General features: G+C 39.3%; 1 protein-coding gene and 1 non-coding gene across 9 annotated transcripts in view; both read right to left on the bottom strand.

The window, feature by feature from the left end:
• The window catches only part of LOC131300423 (uncharacterized), a 49,775-nt gene extending 24,473 nt beyond the window's left edge, over nt 1-25,302 (bottom strand). For 4 of the 8 annotated variants that reach the window (XM_058326265.1, XM_058326262.1, XM_058326267.1 and 1 more), the window contains exons 1-5: nt 21,307-21,600; nt 21,087-21,200; nt 19,269-19,511; nt 18,821-18,928; nt 18,189-18,326 (exon numbers count right to left, since the gene is read on the bottom strand). In XM_058326265.1, coding sequence (XP_058182248.1) covers nt 18,189-18,326; nt 18,821-18,883 — 201 coding nt within the window. In that variant the 5' untranslated portion in view covers nt 18,884-18,928; nt 19,269-19,511; nt 21,087-21,200; nt 21,307-21,600. The other 4 variants (XM_058326263.1, XM_058326266.1, XM_058326269.1 and 1 more) reach the window with 4 other exon arrangements.
• Nucleotides 2,585-2,692, bottom strand: LOC131302141 (small nucleolar RNA snoR100). The gene has a single exon (XR_009191616.1). It is a non-coding gene; the product is annotated as a small nucleolar RNA snoR100 (small nucleolar RNA).
• Nucleotides 25,303-26,090: the final 788 nt, after the last annotated feature.

Here is a 26,090-nt window from a genome sequence, read left to right as displayed (position 1 = left end):
TTTACCTACCGGTAGGTCAAGCGGTTTTGTTCAGATGTTGGCCTTTTTGTTTTCAAGTTCTACCGGTAGGACTTGCCTGCCTACCGGTAGGAGATTAGGAGTTTGAGCTGCTTTCAGCTGCTTCTTTGAGCTGCTGCAGTATCTTTCAGCTGCTTTCCTATATCTTTCAACTTACATGTCGAAGCCTCTCATCGACTCTAATGAGCTTGTTTGTGTATTCTTCCAAGTGTTTTGGTGAGTATTACTCATTTCTCACTGAGAGTGGCATCCAACAGACTAGAGTGAACATGTCTAGGGATTCGACGAGTAGTATTGCAATCCGTTCTCTCTCTCGACTCGTAAAATTATTAGATTCGTTAAGTACATGCTTTTACGGACTCCGAGTATAGAAACTAGATGATCAGGCATCGTAAAGTCTAGTCGTGGGTTAATATGTGGCGTGAGAAGGTACGGGAAATGTACTTAGAGGTACGGTGAGGACGCGTGAGATTATGGTGTACTTAAAGGAATAGGCGTGTAATAATAAATTAGTCCGAGTCTTGATATGGATGACAGTTAGGAACGGTTTGAGATGTAATCAACGTGGTAGATTGGTAGATTGTTTGGAATGCTTGAAGTGAAAATTGATGTGAGAAAGAATTGTTTGAGATGATAAAATAACTAGTGCCCTCTCGACTCGTCAAGCCTTTTAATCCTTTGACACTCTCTCTATGAGGCTCAAGTGTAGAAACTAACGGATAAAGTATGGTAGGATTATATGTACGGGCTTAGTATGCTATGTCAAACGTGAGTGGCTAAATTAATGAAAAGGCATGAACACGTATATTTGTGGAGTCACGTAATGATTAATTAAAATTCAGTGGTGTAACCATCAAAGGGATGATGAAATTGGTTATGAAATGATGTTGATTGTGAAAAATGTGAAAGGTGACCCAAAGCGGTCGTTATTGAGGGAAAAGACTCGGGGTGACCCTGCGCTCGAGGGAACTAGACCCGAGGTGACCCAACTGATTCATATTATTGGAGGAAAAGACTTGGGGTGACCCTGCGCTCGAGGGAACTAGACCCAAGGTGACCCCACTTGATTATTATTGTTGAGGGAAAAGACTCGGGGTGACCCTGCGCTCGAGGGAACTAGACCCGAGGTGACCCTAGTGATGATTGATGGGAAATACCGGATTAAAAGAAAGGAAAGGTTTTGAAATAAAGGGATTTAATGAAGGTCAATGTGGACACGAGAAAGATTGTACCACCGTGCGAAAAGTGATAAGATGTTTTGATTTGATTATAGACAAATGTGGAATGACGTGAGTTCAATAATATGATTAGTTAATGAAGTAAACGGCTAATGATATTGTTGTGAAGTCTAGGACTCTTAAGCGTTAATTTGCAGCTTGTTGGTAGCCACTTGAACTATAGGTGTATTTGTCCATGCTCATTCCTTCTCGGTGTATGATTCATTCAAACTACATATAGCTTGAGCTTAGAATTCTCTACTGGGCTAGTGTAGCTCAACCAAATCTTTCTTTTCAGGTTCTGATGCCGGGCAATAGATTGCATGCATTGTGTGCTTGACAGTAAAAGATTTTTGGAAGCTGACATCCCTGGTTATTTCGTCATCTTTGTGAAGATCTAAATTCGTTAAAGATGGTTTTGTAAATAATTGCTATTGAATTTTCTTTTGACTAAAGTCGTAATTATCTAAACTTAAGGACTTGTTTGTAAATTAAACAGGTGGGAAACTCCTTTGGGCAACGTATATGATATGCGAGGTTTCTCTTTTATTGAAATGTATTACTTAATTATGTTGAAAATCGAGGGCGTGACACTAACCAAGAATAACTCCACCATAGCCAAAACCTGAATCTTATATGGACACCTATCTATTATCAAAGCAGAAGAAGGTAGGAAAAGAATAGAAATCTACGTACCACCTTAAGAGCCGTTCCTGAGCATGCACGGCAAAGAATTCTCCTAATACACTACTACTCTGCTCTAGCAGCACTTAAAACACAAAACCGTAGTCTTATATTATTGACCCACGTTCTCCCCTAAATAATAGGAAACCACCTAATAAAAGTACTTAATTACGGTACAACACTAATTACTAAAACTATTGAAACTTATACCCCAAAACTATAATAGTGCAGACAACATTTATATTATGTGGAGAGAGAAAATATCAATTATGATCCAAACCACAATTATCCATTTTCTTTTTCTACAGAAATATAATTATTAGGAATCTAAAAAGACAGGGTGTAACATCCTTCCCCCCATAAAATAAATTTCGTCCACAAAATTGCATATTAACCTCAAACGTACAAAAGTGGATATTTTCTGTGCACTTCCTCTTCACGCTCCAAAGTAGCTTCATAAACCAAGTGCTTACCACAACACTTTAACCAAATACAACAACAACAACATAACATAACCCATCTAGTCCCCAATCATTGGAGGTATGGGCGGAGGATGATTGGAGACAGACCTAACCTTTGGCAATATATGCACAATGTGACTGCTCTAAGAATACCACTAAAACAGTGGCCCCCCTAAACCTTCAAGAACCGAGGAGCTACAAGGACGTTTTGTTGTAAAACCATGCCCCCAAATTAAAGCCAAATGACATCAGAGAGGGCAGGCCTAGAGACTCAAATCAATTTATGTGCACATTACCATGCTTCCTTCATTGATGTTCCAGAGCATCGGTATGCACATTACAACACTTTAACCAAATGAATTTTTTTTTCCGAAGTGCCTTTCTATGCTTATCAAGTATCTCAATGGGTTGCCCATCATAGGTCAAATCATCTTGAACATGAAGTGGCTCTTAATCTGTAGAGACCCATATTTTCTTAAGAATACTAAAGAGTGATTAAATGTAAAAAATTGAGGAAAATGTGAAATGTTTATATGATTTGGGGTTACTTTGATAAGATGGTTAGTTGAGGGGTGCAAGTGCAATTAACGTATGTGTTAGTATATATGTGTGGGGTGTGTGTAAGGGAGAAAAATCACCCCCCCCCCCCCCCCCCCCCCCCCCCCCCCCCCGCCCCCCCTCTCTATCTCTCCCGGCTCTCTCACACAATCTCTCAAAATCTCACCCAACCACTCGAAACCCACACTAATCTACCTCCAATCTACCATCTGCACGCATATTGGAGCTCATATCTCGTTAAGTTGAGCACAGTGGGGTGTATTTTGCTCGGTTTCAATTTTGGAGGCTAGGGCTCGATCCCTCGCTCAAGTCCTCGACTTCGAGATAGGTATTTCTATCTATCTTTATATGTTATTTGAGTGTTCATGTACCTTATTTGAGCTTGTAATGGTTGGTATTGAGTGTTGTTTGAAATCTGTCAAGCTGTGAGAAATCGCCTGAAACCCAGTTTTCTATCGGTAGGACTTATTCATTTACCGGTAGGCGTTCGAAAATTTTCTCGTACAAAACTTGTGTACTGTCTGATCTACATTTGTACCAGTAGGACTTGATCCCTACCGGTAGGACCACAGAAATTTCAAGATTCCTACCGGTACCATTTGCTCCCAACCTGTAGGACCCTAGTGAACCAAATGTTTGCACCATCTGTTTCCAATTTGTACTAGTAGGTCCCTATCTCCTATTGTTAGGACCTCAATTTCAGTATCTAATTTTCTCAAGTCTTCCTATTAACTTGTTGGAGTTTTACGTCATTCTAATGGGTATATTTATGCATGGCCTACAAGTGTTTGGAGAATATCACATGTTTAAATGCGTAGAATTATGTACAAATAGACTCTTGGACACCTAAACTAAACGAGAACATTCAGGACCCATCGACGGGTGAGGTGTTTGGTAGGGGTATCGAGATCCCTTAATTGGCCCGGCTGGTGATATATTCAGGACTCACCAACGGGTGAGGTGCCTGGCATGGGGTATCGGGATCCTTTAATTGGCCCAGCAAGAGCTTTTTGCTCATGACACAGAAAGATAAGAGAAATGTGTCACATTGTTGATTAAAAAGGGTTGTTAATGAGAACATGTGGTGACATGAAGAACATTGGAACTGGAATTCTTTTAATCGTGATTGTTTCCTAAGTCATGGTTGTTCTATCTTGTTACCGTTGTTTGTTCATCTGATCATCTCATGGGCATAAAACGTTAGTGTAAAATTTCCTACTAGGCTAGTGTAGCTCAACCCTTCATTATTTTCAAGTACTAACCCAGGACAACAGCTTGCATGCTTCAAGTGCATGAATTTGGAAAGAAAATACTTTTTTGAAAGCTAACCGAAGAAGTTACTCATCCATCTTTATAAATCTCTTTTGGAAGATGTGTTTGTAACTTTAATTATAGTTCTTTTGACCATGAGATATTGTAAACTCTTAACTCTGTTTCGATACTCAGTACCTACGTTAATTTGGGCCCTAGAACCAAAGAAGTAATCTTTTGGATACTATTGGATGTCGAAGCACAATTATGGAAATGGAAATGCTAAACTCTTTTGGGGTATCGTAAGGATTATTGAAAGGATTTTCTTATGGATATCATTTATAATTACGATGAAAATCGCGGGCGTGACATAATCAATCACATTGACTTAGCCTTAAAACATAAGTTCCAACCACCAATGAAGAGAAAAATCAAATCAACAACCACCACTAAGAGTCTTAAAACATAAGTTCCAATACTAAACAAGTCTGCCTTAAACATTCCAATACAAAACAAGTAGGTTCCAATATAAAACAAGTTCTCATAAAACCCCGCCAAACTTAAACATTTCCAGCCATTATAGAAGTCCCCACCATCGTGTCCGTTGCCCAGCTCTACTTAACACAACAATTTAACCAAATGAATTTTTTTTTTCGAAGTGCCTTTCTCTTCATATCAAGTATCTCAATGGGTCTAGCCAAACTAGGCGGCAACGCCAAACGATAAGCCACCTCACCAATCCTCTCTAAAACCTCAAAAGGACCAATATAGCAAGGACTCAACTTCCCCTTTTTGCCAAACCAAATAACACCTTTCCAAGGGGACACATTAAGAAACACCATATCTCTTATTGCAAACTCCAATCCCTCCTGCAATTATCCACAGAACTTTTTTGTCAACTCTGAACTACTGCAAACCTTTCACGAATAGTTTTTTTTTTTTTTATTCGCATCCTTCACCAAGTCAGGTCCCATAAGTCGTCTTTCTCCAACCTCATGCCAACAGATAGGGAATCTATACTTCTACCCACACAAAACCACGAATGGGGGCAACTCCCAACCTAGAATGATAGCTATAATTGTATGCAAATTCCATCAATAGAAACTGATCATCCCAATTTCCTTTTCCACAGAAACTGGTCATCCTAAATTCCTAATTTCCTTTTCCCTTTAAGGTTAATGCTCTCAATAAATCTTCCAAACTTTGTACAAACCTCTCAAACCATCAGTTTACGAGTGGTAAGCCGAGCTAAAAAGTATGCGAGTACCCATTGTTTCCTGATAGACATCCCCAAATTTAACTACAAAACAAGGATCACTGTTTGACACAATTGATACAGGTGCACCATGGAGTCTAACATTCCTCCTAACATAAAACCAAGCCAAACAATCCAATGTATATGTCATCTTAATAGCAACAAAATGCGATGACCTAGTGAGCCGATAACCTACAACCCCCAACTTGACATTCATGTAACCATTCTCTCTCTACAATCCCAACCCCAATCACAAACATCAAGATCAAAATACAAAATGTAAGTAGTAATTTGGAACTCCAAAAAGAATCATGTCTCCCTACGATTGAACATATCGAATATCCAAGAACTGCAAAATTTTGCCAACCAATCAATAGTTACTGCCTCATTATGTCCAAACATTTAATACATCAAAGAGCATCGATCTAATCTAGTTCCAAGTTGACCACCAATTCTTAGAATCCCAACTCATGTCTCATGAGAAAGAAATCCAAACCTCCAACTAGAATTGTTTCTTTAACCTCCTACAATTTTTAATTTTTAACTAGCTACTAAAACAGTATCAAATCACTCACATGATCAATTCTTAGGGTTCCTCCAAAATCAGACCCAGGAAAAAAATACATTATCCACATTCCAGCATTGCATACACCATACACGTCCAAAATCACCATTACATATATGTTGCACCGAAGAAATTATAGCTCTAAAAGAAATGCCAAACAAAACAGACACCTAACCCACAAAATTGTGTACATCCTAATCCTTTAAGGTATAACAATAAAGCTCCATCAACAACGGAATCAAATGTCTAAAAATTCATCGTGTTCTCTACTGTTTCCCTTAGTAAAGGGATACTTCGATGTCCAACTTTCACATTTCTAGCTATGAAATATAACTATCTCTTCCACATCAAACTCGATAACAGTTAAGTTCCACAAGTACATATAAGTCTAAATGATATCTTACTGCATTCCATCGCTACGAACCAAAAGAAATACTTCCACACAATCCCTGATATTACGTTCCAACTTTGCCTAAAAGAAACAAACTTAACACCAACAATTGAGATAATCTACCATATTGTCTATCAAGGATAGAATGAGTCGTCATGAAAGAATCGATATAATAACAGCTCAAACCCAAGTAAGCCAAGTTCTAAGGTTTGATCTTCAATAATTAACTACTACAATCCCCTCATTCACAAAAATCCAAAAGTCTACTAATGAACTCCCAAGACCTCAAAGCTTCTAATATTTAATATAGTATCACAAGTCTTATGACCCAACAGATCACCTCTTGTTATGCTACACATCACACACTCATATCCTCCAAACAGTTTTGTTGAAACATTCTCAAATCAGTCTTCACAATTATCCAACAAAAGAATCAAATCCTGAATTAATTTTTAGGTAACAATGCGCCTCCCAAATATCATTATCAATTCCACACATCCAAATTAAAAGATCTGCAAGACCAGAATTCTTCATAAATGCAATCTAATCTTATCACCTCAAACAAAGTTTAAGACGGGTACCAATGGTATTGCAAAACGGAATCTCACTCCATCGAATCTAAAAAGAAAGAAAAAAAAGTCAAGGGGCATCATATACAAATCTACATCCTTGTTAATTTCTCAACTTAATAGCGTCTTCAAAACTAATTCTCAAACTAATAGCCACTAGTCTCACTTCCCATTACAACACATGATACACATCATTACCTAAAAATACTTAAATTCACCTCGCATCTGGAAGACTAATTCCATGCATTAACTCAAAATTCAACTTCATACAATCCTGCATTCATTTCTCTGTATTTTATTTTTATGTCGTACAAAATCACATGTCTAAATCATCCCTAAAAGTAAGAGTTTAAACCTTAAGCAGCAAATAAATTAAGAACTCCAAAACTACTAATGATCAAGTCGGTAATACTCCATATTTACCTCAACAGCACAATAACAACTCTAATCCCATAAGTTTACCCAATCAAATGCTACCAAAAGAAAGGACTCCAACACCTATATATAGACTCAATACAAAAAGACATAAATACCCTTATTACATACTACATCATACTCCCCTACGAAAAAGAAAACTTGTCCTCAAGTTACGGTAGTGTCCTCTGGCAAATAGGGCTTGCATATTGAATGTGTTGGAGATGCTCAAGTGAGAGGGTAAGCGGACTTGATAAGTGTTGTCTTGATCTTCCGCAAGACTTCACAAGGACCCACTTTTCGATCGTTCAACTTCATGTAAGCACCGTGAGGATGCCAATCCTTGCTCAAGATAACCCAAACCAGATCCCCTTCTTTGAACAAAACCTCCCTTTTGTGTGCATCAACAGCCGCCTTATACTTCGCATTAGACTTCTCAATGTTGAGCTTAACTTGGGAGTGGATATTCTTCATAAACGTAGCCATATCTTCCACCTTAGAGTGTCCCTTCTTAGGAGTTGGCAAAGGAACGAGGTCAACCACACTAGAAGGTTTCAACCCGTAAACCGCTTCAAATGGGGAAGTGTGGATGGTGCGGTTTAGAGAAGAATTGTAAGCAAACTCCGCCAAGGGAAGAATTCCATCCCAACCTTTTGGATGTTCACCAACTAAGCATCGCAACAAATTCCCAAGACTCCGGTTTACCACTTCCGTTTGACCATCGGTTTGAGGGTGAAAAGAAGTACTAAAGCATAAGTTTGTGCCAATCTTCCTCCACAAAGTCCTCCAAAAGTGGGCAAGAAACTTAGCATCTCTATCGGAGACAATAGAAGTAGGGACGCCATGCAACTTGTAGACGTCCTTGAAATAGAGATTGGCAATGTTAGTCGCATCCATAGTCTTCTTACAAGGTATGAAATGAGCCATTTTTGAAAACCGATCCACTACCACCATGATAGAATCACTCCGCCTTTGCGTAGGAGGAAGCCCCAAAACAAAATCCATACTCACGCATTTCCAAGAACTTTTCGGCACCGGTAAAGGCAAATACAACCCCGCATTAGTGGCCATCCCCTTACTCTGTTGGCAAGTTTGGCACCTTTGCACATAGCCCCCCACATCTTTACTCATTCCCGGCCAATAGTATGCATCTTGAAGAAACGCTAGAGTCTTATCCTTGCCAAAATGACCCAACTTGTGACTTTCGGCCAACAATTGCTCCCTTAAAGAGCATGTAGGGACACACAATTTAAGTTCTTTGAAGAGAAATCCATCCTTCAACATGAAACATGGATAGACAACCTTATTACCCATTTGCAAAGCATCGATTATCTTACTAAAGTAAGGATCTTCGGCATAGAAAGTGCGAAATTCTTCAAACCCAACAACCTTGTTCTTCATTTCCACCAAGAGAGCCACTCTTCTACTCAAACCATCGGCCACTTTGTTGAGAATCCCCGATTTGTGCCTCAAAGAGAACGTGAATTGTTGTAGATAAGCCACCCACTTGGCATGCCGTTTATTGAGGTGTTGTTGGCTATTGATGTATTTAAGAGCTTCATGATCGGTGTTGAGGACAAATTCCTTGTAGGCAAGGTAGTAACTCCAATGCTTGATGGCTTGGACAATGGCATAGAATTCCAAGTTATAAGTAGAGTACTTGAGTTTAGCACCGTTCAATTTCTCGCTAAAGAAGGCAATAGGTTGACCACCTTGGCTTAAGACTCTACCAATTCCCACTCCCGAAGCATCACAATCAAGTTCAAAAGTTTTGTCAAAGTCGGGTAAGGCCAAGATAGAAGCTTCCGTAAGCTTGGACTTCAACAATTTGAAACTCTCTGCGGCTTCTTGGGACCATATGAACAACCTTTGTTTGAGGCAATCGGTAAGAGGAGCCGCGATACTACTAAAGTTGTCAATGAACCTCCGGTAGAAGCTAGCTAACCCATGAAAACTCCTCACTTCATGAACACTTGTAGGCGTTGGCCATTCCACAATGGCCTTAATCTTGTCTTCATCCATGTGAACCCCCTTTGAAGACACAACATACCCCAAAAATACCACCTTATCAACGGCAAAACTACACTTCTTCAAGTTCCCATAAAATTTCTCTCTTCTCAAGATTTCAAAGACTTGTTGGAGATGGGATGCGTGATCTTCAAAACACCGACTATATACTAAGATATCATCAAAGTACACAACTACACATATACCCAAGAGAGGTTGAAGCATTTGAGTCATTACCCGCATAAAAGTGCTTGGAGCATTGGTAAGACCAAAAGGCATCACAAGCCATTCAAAGAGGCCATGAGGGGTCTTGAAAGCCGTTTTCCACTCATCACCCGGGCGAACTCGAATTTGATAACCACTTCTTAGATCAATCTTTGAGAAGACCTTTGAATCGGCAAGGCAATCCAACATATCATCTAGCCTTGGAATGGAAAAGCGGTACTTGATAGTGATCTTGTTGATAGCTCTACTATCCACACACATCCTCCATGAACCATCCTTCTTTAGAGTCAAAAGAGCCGGCACCGCACAAGGGCTAAGGCTTGCCCTTATGTAGTCTTTCTCTAGAAGATCCTTAACTTGCCTTTGAATCTCTTCCCTCTCCCCTAGAGACATTCTATATGCAGGCTTGTTCGGAAGGGGCGCCCCGGGTACCAAGTCGATACAATGTTGAATATCTCGCAAAGGAGGCAAGTCGGGAGGCAACTCTTGAGGAAACACATTAACATACTCCTTCAAAAGTTTAGAAATCGCATCGGGAACATCCAACACACCCATATCCACCATAGGAACCAGCACTAGAACATACCCGGTTTCATGACTTTCCTTGAGAAATCTTTTGGAAGCAAGCAACGTAGTGGGAGGAGGCGTTGTAGTCACCTTCTCCTTTATAGGTAACAAAGTAAATTGTCGCTTCTCCGTAAGGACGGTGTAGGTATTCTTCCTTCCATCATGGATGAAATGCCTATCATATTGCCACGGTCGACCAAGTAGTATATGACAAGCATCCATAGGAACCACATCGCACCAAACTTCATCAAAGTACTTTTGCCAAATGGAGAAAGATACCGAGCACCTTTTAGTCACCTTGATTTCATTACCCTTCTTGAACCAAGAAAGGGTATAAGGATGGGGATGCTCCTCCACTTTGAGTTGTAACTTGTCCACCACCTCTTCAGAGACTACATTCTCACAACCTCCGCTATCAATAATCATGTTGCAAACTCTACCACCAACATTGCAAGTGGTGTAAAAGATATTGGTACGCAACCAATCTTCATTACTAGCATCCTTAGGAGTAAAGAGAGTGTTTTTTATCATCAACGCATAGCCTTCTTCTTCCTCATTATCACCTCCAATTTCTTCACATATTTCTTCGTCATAAAAGGGAATATCATCCACACAACCTTGTTCCGTAACCTCCTCAATGAAAAGTGCCCTGTTACGGCCTCTGGAAGTCTTACGACAAGCCGAAGACTTGTGACCCAATTCCCCACACTTGAAGCACTTAAAACCCCCACTTTGGAATTGATTTCGAGCCCCCGAAGCACCGGATTGAGACTGATTTTGAGCGGGTGTTGAAGTTTTATCCGCTCGGTTTTGAGTATCAACCCCAGAAGAAGCACATTGGCCACCACTAGAGGAAGAACCACCTCTAGCATAGGAGTAAAAGGGCTGCCCAGACTTGGAACCGCCTTGATAATGTTGCCCGGATCTCAAAAATTTCCTCTTTTCTTGCTTTTCAGCCACCAAGGCCCAATTGTAATCTTCCGAAACCGTTCACAAAGTTTGCATAGCAAGGGCATCTTGGATTGTGATTGTCAACCCACTTATGTACCTTGCAACCATTTGATCTTCACTTTCATTCAAATCAACTCTAGCAACAAGTTGATGGAAAGCCTCCATGTATTCATCAACACTTCCAACTTGTTTGAGATTATGCAAATTCTTGTAGAGATTTTGCATATAGTTGAAAGGCAAGAATTGTTCATTGAGTTTCTTCTTCATTTTCTCCCATTCTCTAATCTTTCCCTTTCCTCTTCGTAGCCTAGTTCCTTGCAATTGCTCCCACCAAGCGGAAGCTCTTCCTTTGAGACGGATAGCCACTAACTTCACCTTCTTCTCCTCAGAGACGTCTCCATAATCAAACATTCTTTCAACCGTATTAATCCAATCAACAAACTCATCCGGGTTAAGACTTCCATTGAACTCAGGAAGTTCAATCTTGATGTTCTTCTCCCACCTATAAGGAGAGTGAGTGAAAGGTGGCCTACGCCAATTCGGATCACCAAAAGGATTGTCAAAATGACTTTGAGAGTCCTTGGACCCTCCACTACCCACACGCGACACTTGCAAGCCTTGCACCATCGCCGTTAGCGTAGCAACTTGTTGTCTCAACTCATGGGTTTTGGTTGCCAAACTCATTCTCTTCACCATTATTCACCACAAAGCCTCTACCTCTACCTTCTCTTCTACCTCTAGCTCGATAAGCCATTACAACACCACAATCAACTTCAAACAAGTCAATCAACCCCAAATAATGAAAACCCAGTCAACTCAGCCACCAATTTCAACAAAACAACCCCAAAAACACATAATCACCAATAATCATACTCGAATCGACAACTACGGAGCAATCTAGCAACAACCCAGTAAAGAAAATAAGGAATCGACACTTACCCACCTTAGATCTTGTCCGAAATCCGCAAAAATCAGTCCGAAAACTCTCAAAACCCACGGATCTGACTTGAAATCACTGTAGCAGTCTCGAAATCACTATAGCTGTGCTCGTAATCACTGTAACAGTTCCGAAATCACTGTAGCAGACTCAGAATCACTGTGGCAGCTCCGAAATGGGCAGATCTGGGTCTAAAACTTCGATTTGAGTTCCGAAATGGCAGATTTGAGCTCGAACAAGACTGGGTCTTGTTCAAACAGGTCCGAACAATGCCGAAATGGCTGATTCAAGTTCAAACAGGTCAGATCCGAAGGGTTTTGGGTTCGATTCAGGGCTAAATAGGGTTGAAATCGAAGTATAGGGTATTGGGTTGGATAGATTTGAGGATTTAGAGTGATTTGGGGGCTCCGGCGAGATTTTCCAGCGCCGTTTTTAGGGTTCCGGCGAGGTTCAAGTTTCCGGCGAGATGAACGGTGGGGATCGAGCCTAGAAGCTCTGATACCAAATGATGCAAATCCAAATACCCATAGATAATGTAGAGAGAGAAACTCCCAAATGGGATACAAAAGATACTAGCTCTTGATAATATTTGTTCAAAATGATAAAATGCTACCAAAAGAAGGACTCCAACACCTATATATAGACTCAATACAAAAAGACATAAATACCCTTACTACATACTACATCATATTATTTTACAGACCCAAGCACTCAAATCCCAAAATAGCCATAGCCCATTGCATGACCACGACCAAACAATCAGTCATAACCTCATCAAAACCTTTCCATTGGCAAGCTCGCAGAACTGAACTACTACTACTACAATTAGACAAACCCACAATTTCAAGAATCAACTACTCCCACTTTATATTCACCTGGATTGTTAGAGTTTTTTTTTTTTTTTTAAAAGGGATTGATAGAATGAAACATTGGAATCCTCACCATTCTTACCACTATTCATCTCCTATTAAAACATCAATAAATTCATTGGGTATGGCCTTAAATAAACATAATTATTAACCTCTCCTAATAGAACAAAATCAAATCTCTACTAGGATCTCAAGCATAAGAACGAAAGACCAATCAAACAACAACAATTCAAGAATATTTGGGATGTACCAATTATTACAAGTAGGAAACTCTTGACACACCCTCACACAATTAAACTAGCACATCTTCAATATCAAATTGAAGCAATCCTCTAAGTTAAATTCTTAAGTCAATCTCCAAGAACACTACCACCAATACTAATTGTTTAGATTCAATAACATTATACTCCAACTACATTACGCCACCAGCGTACTTGTAAAATAAGTGTGACGATCCAAACAACGAATAAAATCATGTATGCCACATTCTCCTCCAATACCCTATCCAAAGTCTACAGAAAAACAATGTTCCCACTGAATGACTATTATCTCCATAGTAATATGCGGTACCGATCCACATCAAACCAACCCAATGAACAATTTAACCAATAAATCTTAATGGTGATCATAATAAAATATCCAACCACAATGGGGAACCACAACCAATACCAAACAGTACCAAATGCCAGTGAACAAAAATCTCAAAAATGGATCCAATATTGAATCTTAGCGTCACCATGAGTAGGAAGCCCGTGGAACTTTTCCTAAAGAATGATCCGGTCAAAATCAACCGTTGAGAATTAGAGTCACCGGCCTAACCCGTGTCTCTTCTCTAATGACCAAGGTCACCCACACATAGAGGATTAATTTTCCTAGACATTCCAAAATATGTTCCCGATAATATCCACATGGTTCTCCCCAAAAAGGTGATTAGAATACCACAAGATTTCACCAAATGTTTACCGCATGCCAATTTATAGAACAAATTGTAAACAGTTATGGGTTTCCGAATAACAATCATATAGATTTTCAAGAGGATAATTTTAAGGGACACGGGAAACTTTCGAAAGTACGTAACATGTTTAGGTACAAAAGTAATGCAATCAAACAACGCAAAAAGAGGCTAACCTGTACAAAATAACAAAACACAAATGACTATCTATTCAAACATGCACTGTAAATACCAAATGAGACTTGCAATAAAAATGAAATAAAACGTAGCCAAATCCTAATTAATAACCATCAGTAACCACCAAAACAACAAAACCCAAATTCCATACCACAAAACCACGTGCACACACCACTATTTTTATCTTTTGATCATGAACAGCCTTTTCCACTTCAACCCAAATACTAGTATTATAAGAGAGGAACAAATTAAGTCTACTACAATAATAACTTCACTAACACCCAAAGCTCGCAATCAAAGGACTGCCACCCAAAATTCCTCTTCACAACGACAACTCACACAACCTATAAACTCTTAGACCCACACATACACCATTCCGCCAGGCCAAACACGCACCGCACACTACATGCACAAGGCCACCAAATAAATAATATTCTAAGAGAGAAATTACTTGCAAATAAACAAAAGGATATTGCCCCCTCAAACAATTCCACCACGCACACCATGGCAATTAATCTCTTAACACCCACACATGCACAGTAACTAAGAACTCCAAACCAGCTTTGATTACTCGCAAACTAACCCAATTGGGTGCCCAATGAACGAAGGAAAAATTAATCCCCATTGCCTTAACCAAGAACAACTCCACCATAGCAAGAACCCAAAGCTTATATGGACACCTATATATTATCAAGGCAGAAGAAGAAGGTAGGAAAAGAATAGAAATCTACATACCATATGAAGAGCCGTTCCTGAGCATGCTCGGCAAAGAATTCCCCTAATACACTACTGCTCTGCTCTCACAATACTTAAAACACAAAACCCTAGTCTTATATTACTAACCCACGATCTCCCCTAAATAATAGGTAACCACCTAATAAAAGTATTTAATTACGGTACAACACTAATTACAAAAACTATTTAAACTTATACCCCAAAACTATAATAGTGCCGACAACAGTTATACCATGTGAAGAGAAAATATCAATTTTGATCCAAACCATAATTATCCATTTTCTTTTTCAACAGAAATATAATTATTATGAATCTAAAAAGACAGGGTGTAACAGTTATGTCATTGTGGAAATAAGAATATGAGAATCATATTAGTCAAGAAGTTTTGCAAATTGAAAATATATAACTTCCAATAATTACACTTTAAGATCCGAAAAATTTTCAGTAAGTTTCACTTTTCTTTTAATGGTTAAGTATTTAATAATAGTGGGGTTTCTGCTTTGGATAATGACAAAAACTACAACATTTGGGGTTACAACCTAGTTCGTTGTCAGTCAGATATTTTGGAGTCCCCCTTAGTTCCCCCAAGCTTTCAGCCTCAGATTGTGCCCCTCTTATTGACAAAATCTCTTCTAAGATTACTCATTGGGCTAGCAAAGCTCTTTCTTATGCTGGTCGTCTTCAAATCAGTAAGTCCATTCTATTCAATATGCAAGTTTTTTTTGGCTATGCACTTTGTTCTTCCTAAGTCAGTTGGTAAGCACATAGAACAACTGATAACAAAGTTTCGCTGGTCCGGTACTTCCAAGTATGAGCACTCAAATAAGATATCTTGGTTGGATGGTTGTTTGTAACCCTAAAAGTGAAGGAGGTCTTGGTCTTAGAAAGCCGGTGGATTGGAATTATGCAGCTAATAGACTAGTCGGCCATTTTTACCAAGCAAAACTCTCTCTGGGTTAAATGAAGTAACAAAAATGTTATCAAGCATCATAGTATTTGGACTATGACAATTCCTCAACCTCAGATCAAAAGCCAAACATCTTGTTAAATCTCTAAATGGAGATGGCTCTTCCACCTTCTTTTGGCATGATCTATGAAGCACCGACACCTCTAGAAGTCGATGTATTGCAGTGTCGAACACGAGCACACGGCAGGGACACATATGGACACGCCAAGTGGAGTGTCCCATAATTTAATTTAAATTTTTGAAGGGGACACCGATGGGGACACGGTGGGGATCAAAGTGTAATTTTTTAAAATTTTGGGGGTCAAATTGTATTTTTTTTAAATTTCTGGGTCAAACTCTAATTTTAAAAAAAATTCAAAGGGTCAAACTATAATTTTTCAACTGGGTTGTATTAAACTTATGGATGTTCTGTCTTGTTTGAATGGTATTGGAACTATGAATTTTTCATTTTGTCCACATTTTGCCTTTTAAACTTGGAAAAAAATTGAAAACAAATATATAAATAAATAAATAAATATACACGTGGCGTATCCCCCGCCGTGTCTGTTTCCCCATTTTTTTAGAATTCCTGTGTCCCCTTGTCAGTGTCTGTGTTCGTGTTCATATCCATGTCCGTGTCTGTGCATCATAGGGCATTATAATTGGCACCCTAGGGCATCTTCTGGATTATCATGGGCCAAAAATGGCAGCTAATTCTGATATTCCTTTAACTGCAAAGGTCTCATGCATCATCGATTATGATGTATGGGCATGGCCCTTCCTTTCACATTCAGCTCCTACATCTCCAAATCAAAGTGCTGCTGATTCAGTGGTATGGACTAGTTCTTCCTCCTCAAAGTACCAAGTCTCCTTCACATGGAATGCCCTAAGGAAACACTATCCTACTGTAACCAGTAACCTGGCATCAACTGGTTGGGTTTTCCAAGTATATTCCTAGGCATGGCTTTATTCTCCAGATGGCTATTAAAGATAGTCTTAGAACAAAGGATACGATCGGCAGCTGGGGGATTCTTGACTACATTTCTCTCAGCAGCAACCGAGTGTTCCTACTCTAAGCGAGTCTGGTATCATGTGGTTAAGCTGTGTTGTTTCCCTCTGGCCCTACTCTATGGTTTGATAAGGTGTATTAATTTTGCTCCAATTTCAAAAGCAGAGGATTTCCAAATGCTGTTAGAAGGCTAGCTCTAACTGCCATGGTCTATATGCTCTGTCAAGAAAGGAGTAGTCAGATCTTCAGAGGCATCCTCAGGCCCCCTTCATCAGTCATTAGTCAGATTAAGGTGGAAGTCAGGGTCAAGGCTTCTCAAAGTAGGAACATCAGGCCCTCTAATGTAGTGTCTTCTCTTTGTAACAATTGGTTGATCCCAATTTGTATATTAGCTTGATAGGTTCCTTTCCTCGTAGATGTTTAGACTTCTTATCTTTTGTATGTTGATGTAATCTGAGGGTTTTCTATCTTGCTTGTTCTCTATAAAAAAGCTCGTTATTAATTAACAAAAACAAAATCTTCTAATGGCGTATCTCATCATCCAAAGAATACAAAAATAAAATTAGTGACAAGGTGACTTCTGATTAGCGACAAGTATGTAAATTACAAAACTATGTGGCATTATATGGCCTGCCATTGGAAACTTGGTGTTGATAGCACAAGGGGGTTTTGTTGCAGTTGTGAGTTGCTGGTGGTGGTTGCAATCCAGGAATGATGGTGTCAATGGTGTAGGCACAAGCAATGGCCATAGGAAGTTCTAGTAGCAATCAAAACAATTTAAAGACTTGTTACCATGGGTCTGCTCTTGGCACTGGTGATTCAAAGCAAATTTCCCACTGTTCAAGAATCAGGACTACATTTTTCTAATGGAACAAAGCACAAATCCACACCCCCCCACGCAAAAAATAAAAAATTATTATTGTTATTAATGTAAAACAACTATGACTGTGTACCTAAAATCAATAGTATAACTACTACTTGTACTATTGTTACACCTAGAGTAACTATAATAAGTCACCATCCTAACCACTATTGGGGTTACTGTTAAAATTTATCACTGGTATTATTTTCTTCTTTCCTTTTTCTTGGAAATGCAAATACGGATGATATAAAACATATTTACTTTTCCCTATTCCTCCTTAATTAAATAGAAAAAGCAACATATAAACAAAATTTCTTCAAGCAGCTACATGAATAGCTTTACAATTTACTCTTCAGTTGGCTTCTCACAATCAAACCTCTAGTTTATGCAATTTCACTTTTAAATGCTTCTAGGTCGTACCCTACAGTACAAAAAATCAATAAAAGAAAATGCATCCTAAAGATTCGTCTTGATTCGAAATCTTTTATGTAAACTCTCTTTTGAAGCTAACTAAGCAAAACTATAACCTCAAACCATGAAATAAGAAGTCAAGAAAAACCTGAACCACCTTAATGCCATCAAAACTTCCTCTAATCAACTCTGCTGGTTTTTTCATAATTCCAAACAAATCCTGATGCATATGCATTGCCCTTCTAATACTACGGATGAGACAAACAAGGCTTCCGATAAATTCTTTGTCTGCTTTCTGCATATTCAACCAAAATTTTTGTTAGAGCTTGTCCCACATTGGTTAAATATGGCCTTTAAACCTAGTATATGAGCCTGGGCGGCCTCTCCACTCATTGTCAATTGGTTTTCAGTTGGATGTCTTAACATGGTATCAGAGCTAAGTTTTCGGAGGCTTTTGAACAAGACTCTTTTCGTTGATAGTTGGTTCCCCCTTTGTCGTTGATAGTTGATTGTTGTCATAAGTGTTGAATGGTTGGTTTACCTCACCACGTGCGAGACAGGGGTCGCACGTGCAGGGGAGTGTTAGAGCATGTCCCACATTGGTTAAATATAGCCTCCAAACCTAGTATATGAGCCTGGGCGGCCTCTCCACTCATTGCCAATTGGTTCTGAGTTGGATGCTTTAACAAATATTATCACAAAATTTGAGTAAATGTTCGGTATATAATTCTCTACTACCAAATAAATCTATAAGTAAAAGAAATTAGCAAGACCAAAAATAGAGAAGACCTTTGACATATGAAGATTTAGACTGGCACCACTTGCCAAGGGGATAGTCAACTCTTCTGTCATGGGCTCTAAGGCTTTAGCAACATATGTTCCACCCAACCAGGATGCCTAACACAAACAATTTTCAGCAGTTACCCGTAAGAACAGAATTGATACCAAAATCATTGGAATGGAGGACAAAGGGAGTAGGAAGAGCTGCTACTAACAAGATACACTGATTTCCTTTTCAGTCAATTCCATGTCAGCATCAGCACTCAACAGTTCATTCAAGAAAACCACCAAGAATTCATCTTCACGTATGTAATAGTAAACCAAAATATTTGGAAGTAGAAAAATTTACATGAAACAAAGACAAACTCTCACAAGTGTAACTTGTGCATCATACGAGTATTCAAGAACCTGGGAGTTGAATATCAGGCTTATGATTTTATTGAAGAACAGGTCAAACCTTTTAATGACATGCGCACTGGTCCTAAGGGCAGTACCAAATAAAGCGTTAGCTGACTGCACCATGACTTGAGAACCTGCATATAGTAACACATTCACAAAAATTATCTGCTTCAGAATGACTAGAACTTGCATCTCATGATGCATTTCAGATCCAATTTCAAGCACCTTCGGCTCCTTCGACAGCTAGCATGAAAACAGCACGAGGCCTATCAAATGGATTAGGCATGAGCACCTCATTCAACTAAAAACAAAAGGAGAAAATAAAATTACTGACCAGATTAGATAATAAAAAGAAAAAACAGTTCTAGTGGCGAAGATGAAAAGATAACAGGAGTTATTTCACATCTGTTTCTTACTACTCATTTACTTTTGCCTTTCCAAATTTTGGCCAGTAGTCTATATACTTACTAGGAACCACAATTGTTCTTCGCCTTTTTTTTCTATCGAGATAGAGACTTTACTTTCCCATTAAGCGGCCAATGGTCTTACACCAACTAGGAGCCACTTATGTTTTCTATATGTGGTCCATAGTCTATATACCTACTAGGACCCACACTTCTTTCTCAAGTTAGGGTCTTTACTTTCAGCTCAATTAGGCCAATTGAGCATTTTGCAACCAAGAGCGACTTATGCTTTCCAAATTGTGGTCAGTAGTCTATATAGCTACTAAGAACCACAATTGTTCTTATGCCTTTCCTTTTGTCGAGTTAGAGACTTTACTTTCCCACCAAGCGGCCAGTGGTCTTTCACCCACTAGGAGCCACTTCTGTTTTCTTTTATGGTCAGTAGTCTATATACCTACTACGAACCATACTTCTTTCTCAAAATAGGGTCTTTACTTTGTCAGTAGTCTATATACCTACTACGAACCATACTTCTTTCTCAAAATAGGGTCTTTACTTTCTGCTCAATGAGGCGAGTTATCTTTTCGCAACCAGAAACGACTAACGCCTTCCAAATTGTGGTCAGTAGTCTATATACCTACTAGGAACCACAATTGTTCTTCTCCTTTTCTTTCTATCGAGATAGAGATTTTACTTTCCCATCAAGGGCCAGTGGTCTTACACCCACTAGGAGCCACCTATGTTTTCTATATGTGGTCAGCAATCTATATACCTACTACGAACCATGCTTCTTTCTCAAGTTAGGGTCTTTACTTTCAGCTCAATTAGGCCAATTGAGCATTTTGCAACCAAGAGCGACTTATGCTTTTTCCAAATTGTGGTCAGTAGTTTATATACCTACTAGGAACCACAATTGTTCTTTGCCTTTCCTCTCTATCGAGTTAGAGACTTTAGTTTCCCCTCAAGCAGCCAGTGGCCTTTCACTCACTAGGAGCCACTTATGTTTTCTATTTGTGGTCAATAGTCTATATACCTACTAGGAACCACACTTCTTTCTCGAGTTAGGGTCTTTACTTTCTGCTCATTGAGGCTAGTTATCTTTTGGCAACTAGGAGTGACTTATGCTTTCCAAACTGTGGTCAGTAGTTTATATACCTATTAGGAACCACAATTGTTCTTCCCCTATCCTTTTTGTTGAGTTAGAGACTTTACTTTCCCATCAGCGGCCAATGGTCTTTCACCTACTAGAATCCACTTATGTTTTCTTTATGTGGTCAGTAGTCTATATACCTACTAGGAACAACACTTCTTTCTTAATTTACGGTCTTCACTTTCTGCTCAAGTATCCAAGGAGTATTGGTGTCCGATACAGATATGACTCCCTTGGAGAAGTATCCGTGCTTCATAGGTGCACATTCTCAATTAACATGTGGGTAGAGATGCATTAACAAACAGAACCAGGATGAACTAACCTCAACATCCAGGGCCTCAAGCACAACAGCTGAAATTGGGTGCAGAGAGAACCCATCCAGAACAAAGTTGTTGAGGACCCTCTTGATCAATGATGCACATAACGTTCGGTATGCCTACAAGCAGTAAGATTTTCAACAATGAATACTGAATACATACCTTGGCTTTTCTGGAAATAGAACATAATACAAGAAAAGGAAATTAGAGTCATCATGGACTTACCTCTTTTCTCATGGAGCTATCAGCAAGCATTGGGCAGACGGAAAGCTTTGAAAGATTTTACGGAGTTCATTTCACTGTTGTCATGGTGATTTAGTCTCATCTTCAGCTCAGTTATTATCCTGAATGCCAAATAGATCCGTAAGCCATCTGGACCAGTTCCCAACCTATCAGCCAGAAAACCAAAGTAAGACCCAATAAGGAGAAGTAGTAACTTTTTGTTATCGATATGTAGTTCAGATAAGTCTTGCAGTTTAGAGATTGGTCAAAAGTCAAAATATGTTATGCACCAAAAAAATAGAAAAGCAATTCTCTTCTAAAATACGATCGCAATAGGACACTATTCGACCCACTATCGGATCTGCCCAAATCTTTAGATTTTGCAAAGCCTTCAAGAACCTCTAGACATCAAAGACCTAATAGAATTAGATAAACCTCATATGTAAATTTCAAGATTCGCCAAGCAAATAAGGGGGAAGATCAGAGATTAGTGGATAACAAGATGATTGACAAGTCAAAGATCTGTCGTCTCTCAGCTTCCACATACAGAGCCATGTCGGTTTGACAACTATGCGAACACATACACATAAATCAAACGGAGACACAAAAAATAAGCCAGATGAAGACCTAATTGAATGTCGCGTCATGAATTCCGATTGTTGGAATCTACACCCTTGGATTTGTAAGATATTTTTGAAAAATTGAGCTGTTTTATTATATAGATAAATGGGTCTTGTTTGGCATTTCGACAGTAAAAAAAGTTTGGAATTTTTTTTTACTTTTTGTCAAAAATATTTCTCACGACAACATAAACTGAAGTCCTCTAACAACTTTAATAAGGAAAAAGGTTATGCCCTTACTCAATTCTTGCCATTTAAAGAGTAGTCAACAAAAACAATTACATCCCTTTCCCACCCCATCACTTGAATTTATAAGGTAAATATGAAATATCCCCGGCTTGCAACTTCCAAAAATATGTTGCACTATCAGAGGTTGTTAGAAAATTTATAACTAGCATAGTGCAGTTTTCTTTTTCTAATTGAGTTGCAAAAGTATTCATGCACATGCCTACATAGACTCTAGTTAAAGCGACTATATTTGGGGCTCTTCGCACCCTTAACGACACAAATTGCATCATATTATGGACTCTATTTTGGTGGTAAGTTCTAAAGAAGTATCATCAAATAAAGATACAAGGAAGGGCATAACCTTGTACAAACGGAGTATAAAATAACAACAAAAGTAGAAGGAAGTCCAACAACCCACTAGATATCCACGGGGATATACACGTCTCCCAAAAACTCAAGAAATCTAAGGAAAAGGAAGATCCTTTCTCCACCAAAAAAATAAAAAGCATAAGTAGAGAGCACCATATCTTAGGACATTAATAGAGCACTCATTCCTTTACAATTCATTTCCCTCCAAATGGAAAGAACAAGAGAAAGGGACACTTAGTTCCAAAGTCCAAACTTTCCTATCTCCTTTCCTTGAGATTGCCCACGATACAAAACCAAATGCAACAGGCCTTCGCAGAATGAGGCCCCACGCCATGCCAAAATTTTCAAGGACCAATTCCAAATCAGCTAAGATACCAAAAAATACATAGAAGGTAATTCACTGACTCCCACACACCTTACACATACAACACCAATCCAACAAAACCTTGTCCCGCTTACCAAGTATCATTGTCAATCTAAGCGTCGGCTCCTTAGTAGCATTCCTAGCAAATAAAGTCATTCTCGAAAGGGATTTAATTAGAATGCCTAAGCATTTCCATGTGTTGTTGAAAACTGAAATTACCTTAATCAACTAAGGTAATCTTTTCCAAGACTCCAACAACCATGGCATGTAATTCTCAACCAAAGCCTCCTTCTCTTTCACTATGTTTGGGCCACATGTGGTCAACAATGACCAGCATTATTGGTTTAAATCATCGTGCACTCATTTAGATAGAAAAATGGCGATAATAGGATGACAATGGGTGCTTGGTTTGGGATCATCTATTCTCTTTTATATTTAGTTACACAAAGAGGGAGGTGGCGGAATTTAGTCTGGTTATGTTTTGAAATTTGATGTTCCGAAAATTCGCCTATGATGTTTCTTCATACGAAGTAAAATACAGAATCAGCTAAGGCTAAGGCTAAATACAGGATTTACCTAACATAGCACAGTATGCAATAAAAAGTCCAAACTATAGACCAGAAACCTAGCAAATTGGGCATTGATCCACACTATATGACATACAAATGGAATATGAATTGCAATTCACTTCACTGTAAAAGAACCTATGACAATCTTGGCACATACAACTTTAATTTCGAGAAATGAATAGGTTCCAGTTTGTGCATACCAAGGGCAAGTAAAGAATGACAATGTTTGGGCTCTGATATATGCCTTGACTTCAAGCAAAAATCACTAATAGGACAACCTGCCACCTGATAGTGTTTCTTATGAGGAAGTGGCAAAAAATATACTCCAAGTATACTTCAGCAAATAGACCATCACTCCATACCAACTTGCATGTCGACGAATACACACACGTACACTACATAAGCAAGTGAAGCAATACACTGAAGCAAAGAAACATAACTTAAAATTGAAATTACCTACCCTTCTCAGACTCTCAATACAAAGCCCCATGCTGAACTTGTGGAAAGCTTCATGGCAGAGCTCGAACAGCAAAGCTGCCAGATGTGTATGGTTACTATCAGCACAAAAACACTAATTAACAAACCAAAACACTACTCTGCTTAATTATGAAAGCATTAAATTCTTTCTTGCAGCCTTGAAAGAATACTCAACAATTGAAGTACATAACCAATGGCATTTTCAGTCCTGGGCGCCAAAGAGTAACCCTTCTTGCTAATAGAAGGGCAGTTCATTACATATTACTAAATAATTACCATAAAAAAGAGAATAGCACACAGCAATATCGGTGTAGTGATGATAACAGGCAATGCAAGATCGAACAAACATTTGCACAATTTTGTCATATGTTAGTTTCATGATTCCATGCCAATGATACCTCCAAATGTTATCCATAAAGCACTGAAAACCTAGGAGTCGCCGTAAACATGTCGGACATACCACTAATATTTTGGTTCCCGAATGCAAAGTTGATAGGGCACTTGTTCAAATAATGGAAGTTTGATATGATGATTCTTAAACAAGGAGTATCACTTTCCCTTTCATATAAAAATCATATTGCTTTCCAATCTTGTACCTAATACATACAATAATATAATATACAGGGGATTCATATGGAAAACGATATATTCTCATGAATAAAATTTACCTTACGTCCTTTGCCAAAGGGTCTAAATTTAATTTAGATTTGAATGCAAATCACCAGGAAAGAGGAAAGGGGCATTGTCGGATACAACAACGAAGCACTGAGTCGAGGACTTACCATAGTCGGACGGGTCCTCTCGCCGGAAGAGGAAAGATGTTGCTCCGTCGCCGCTACAACCCGCATACGTGCCCCTTGCAAAATCACGCTGCCGCAAAGGCGGGACGGTGGAATCAAAGAGACAATGGTGTCGGCTAGGGTTCGAGCGCGATTGTTGAACAACCTCCATAGAACCTCCGCGACCCTTCGCTTCCTCACGTTGTGACCAGCGACGGTCTTGATAAAACGCAGAGAGAGGAGGGGAGCTGTCGGATACATCAACGAAGCACTGAGTCGAGGGCTTACCACAGTCGGACGGGTCCTCTGGCCGGAATAGGAAAGACGTCGCTCCTTCGCCGCTAAAACCCACGCATCCGCCGTCCTCGCCCCTTGCAAAGGCCCGCGGTCGCCGACCGCGTCGGTGGTGGAACCAAGCAAATAATGGTGTGGGCTAGGGTTCGAGAGCGGCTGTTGAAAATCTTCCATAGAACTTATGGTAGTCGAGGCCTTCGTTTCCTCGCCAATGTGAGAGAGAGAGAGAGAGAGAGAGAGAGAGAGAGAGAGAGAGAGAGAGCGCGCGCGTCCAAATTGAACATCTCCGAGGCCTTCGTTTCCTCGCCAATGAGAGAGAGAGCGCGCGTCCAAATTGAACATCTCCGAGGCCTTCGTTTCCTCGCCAATGAGAGAGAGAGCGCGCGTCCAAATTGAACATCTCCGAGGCCTTCGTTTCCTCGCCAATGAGAGAGAGAGAGGGGAGAGGCGGTGAGATTTCAAATTCAACATCTCCTTGGGCTTGCCGCTTTGATTCATTGGCAAACGGAATAAAACTTTAACAAAGACCCTCTTACACTCTCCCCCTTTCTATTTCCTTTAATTCCAAATGTGCACCTGTAATTTTTTGGCTCTGTCATCCCAACATATCTTCCACAAACTCTTATCCCTCACCCAAACATGCCATAAAATTCCAAATGTGCAGCTGCTCATCTTTTTGTTTTCTGCTGGAGTATCTCTTTCTTATTTTCTCCTTTTTCGTAAATGTTTTTTTTTGTGTCTATTTTTTTAAAATGGCAACACGAGTTTAATAAAAGAATTTGTTGGGTATGTGATTTTGTTTGATTGTATGGATTTAAACTGCATGGAGCAAAGATGGAGTCGATCATGGGCGGAGGTACATTGTGACTAGGTGGGGCTAGGCCTCCTTGTAATTTTTTCCCTTGTCTTATAGAACGTGGATTTTTATTTTTTTTTGATTGACATGGTTTTTTTTTTTAATTTCAATGACTATTGCATGTGCTCACATATGAAATTAGAAACTTGGGACTGTGATTTTGGAATTCTTGAATATTGCTATCAAGGCTTTTCACTAATTTAAGCCCAATAATTTTTAAATCCTAATTCC

The sequence above is a fragment of the Rhododendron vialii genome, chromosome 9a (genome assembly GCF_030253575.1).
Source record: "Rhododendron vialii isolate Sample 1 chromosome 9a, ASM3025357v1".
Taxonomy (NCBI): domain Eukaryota; kingdom Viridiplantae; phylum Streptophyta; class Magnoliopsida; order Ericales; family Ericaceae; genus Rhododendron; species Rhododendron vialii.
The sequence above is the reverse complement of the archived record's forward strand: the minus strand, read 5'-3'. Positions and strand labels throughout refer to the sequence as shown.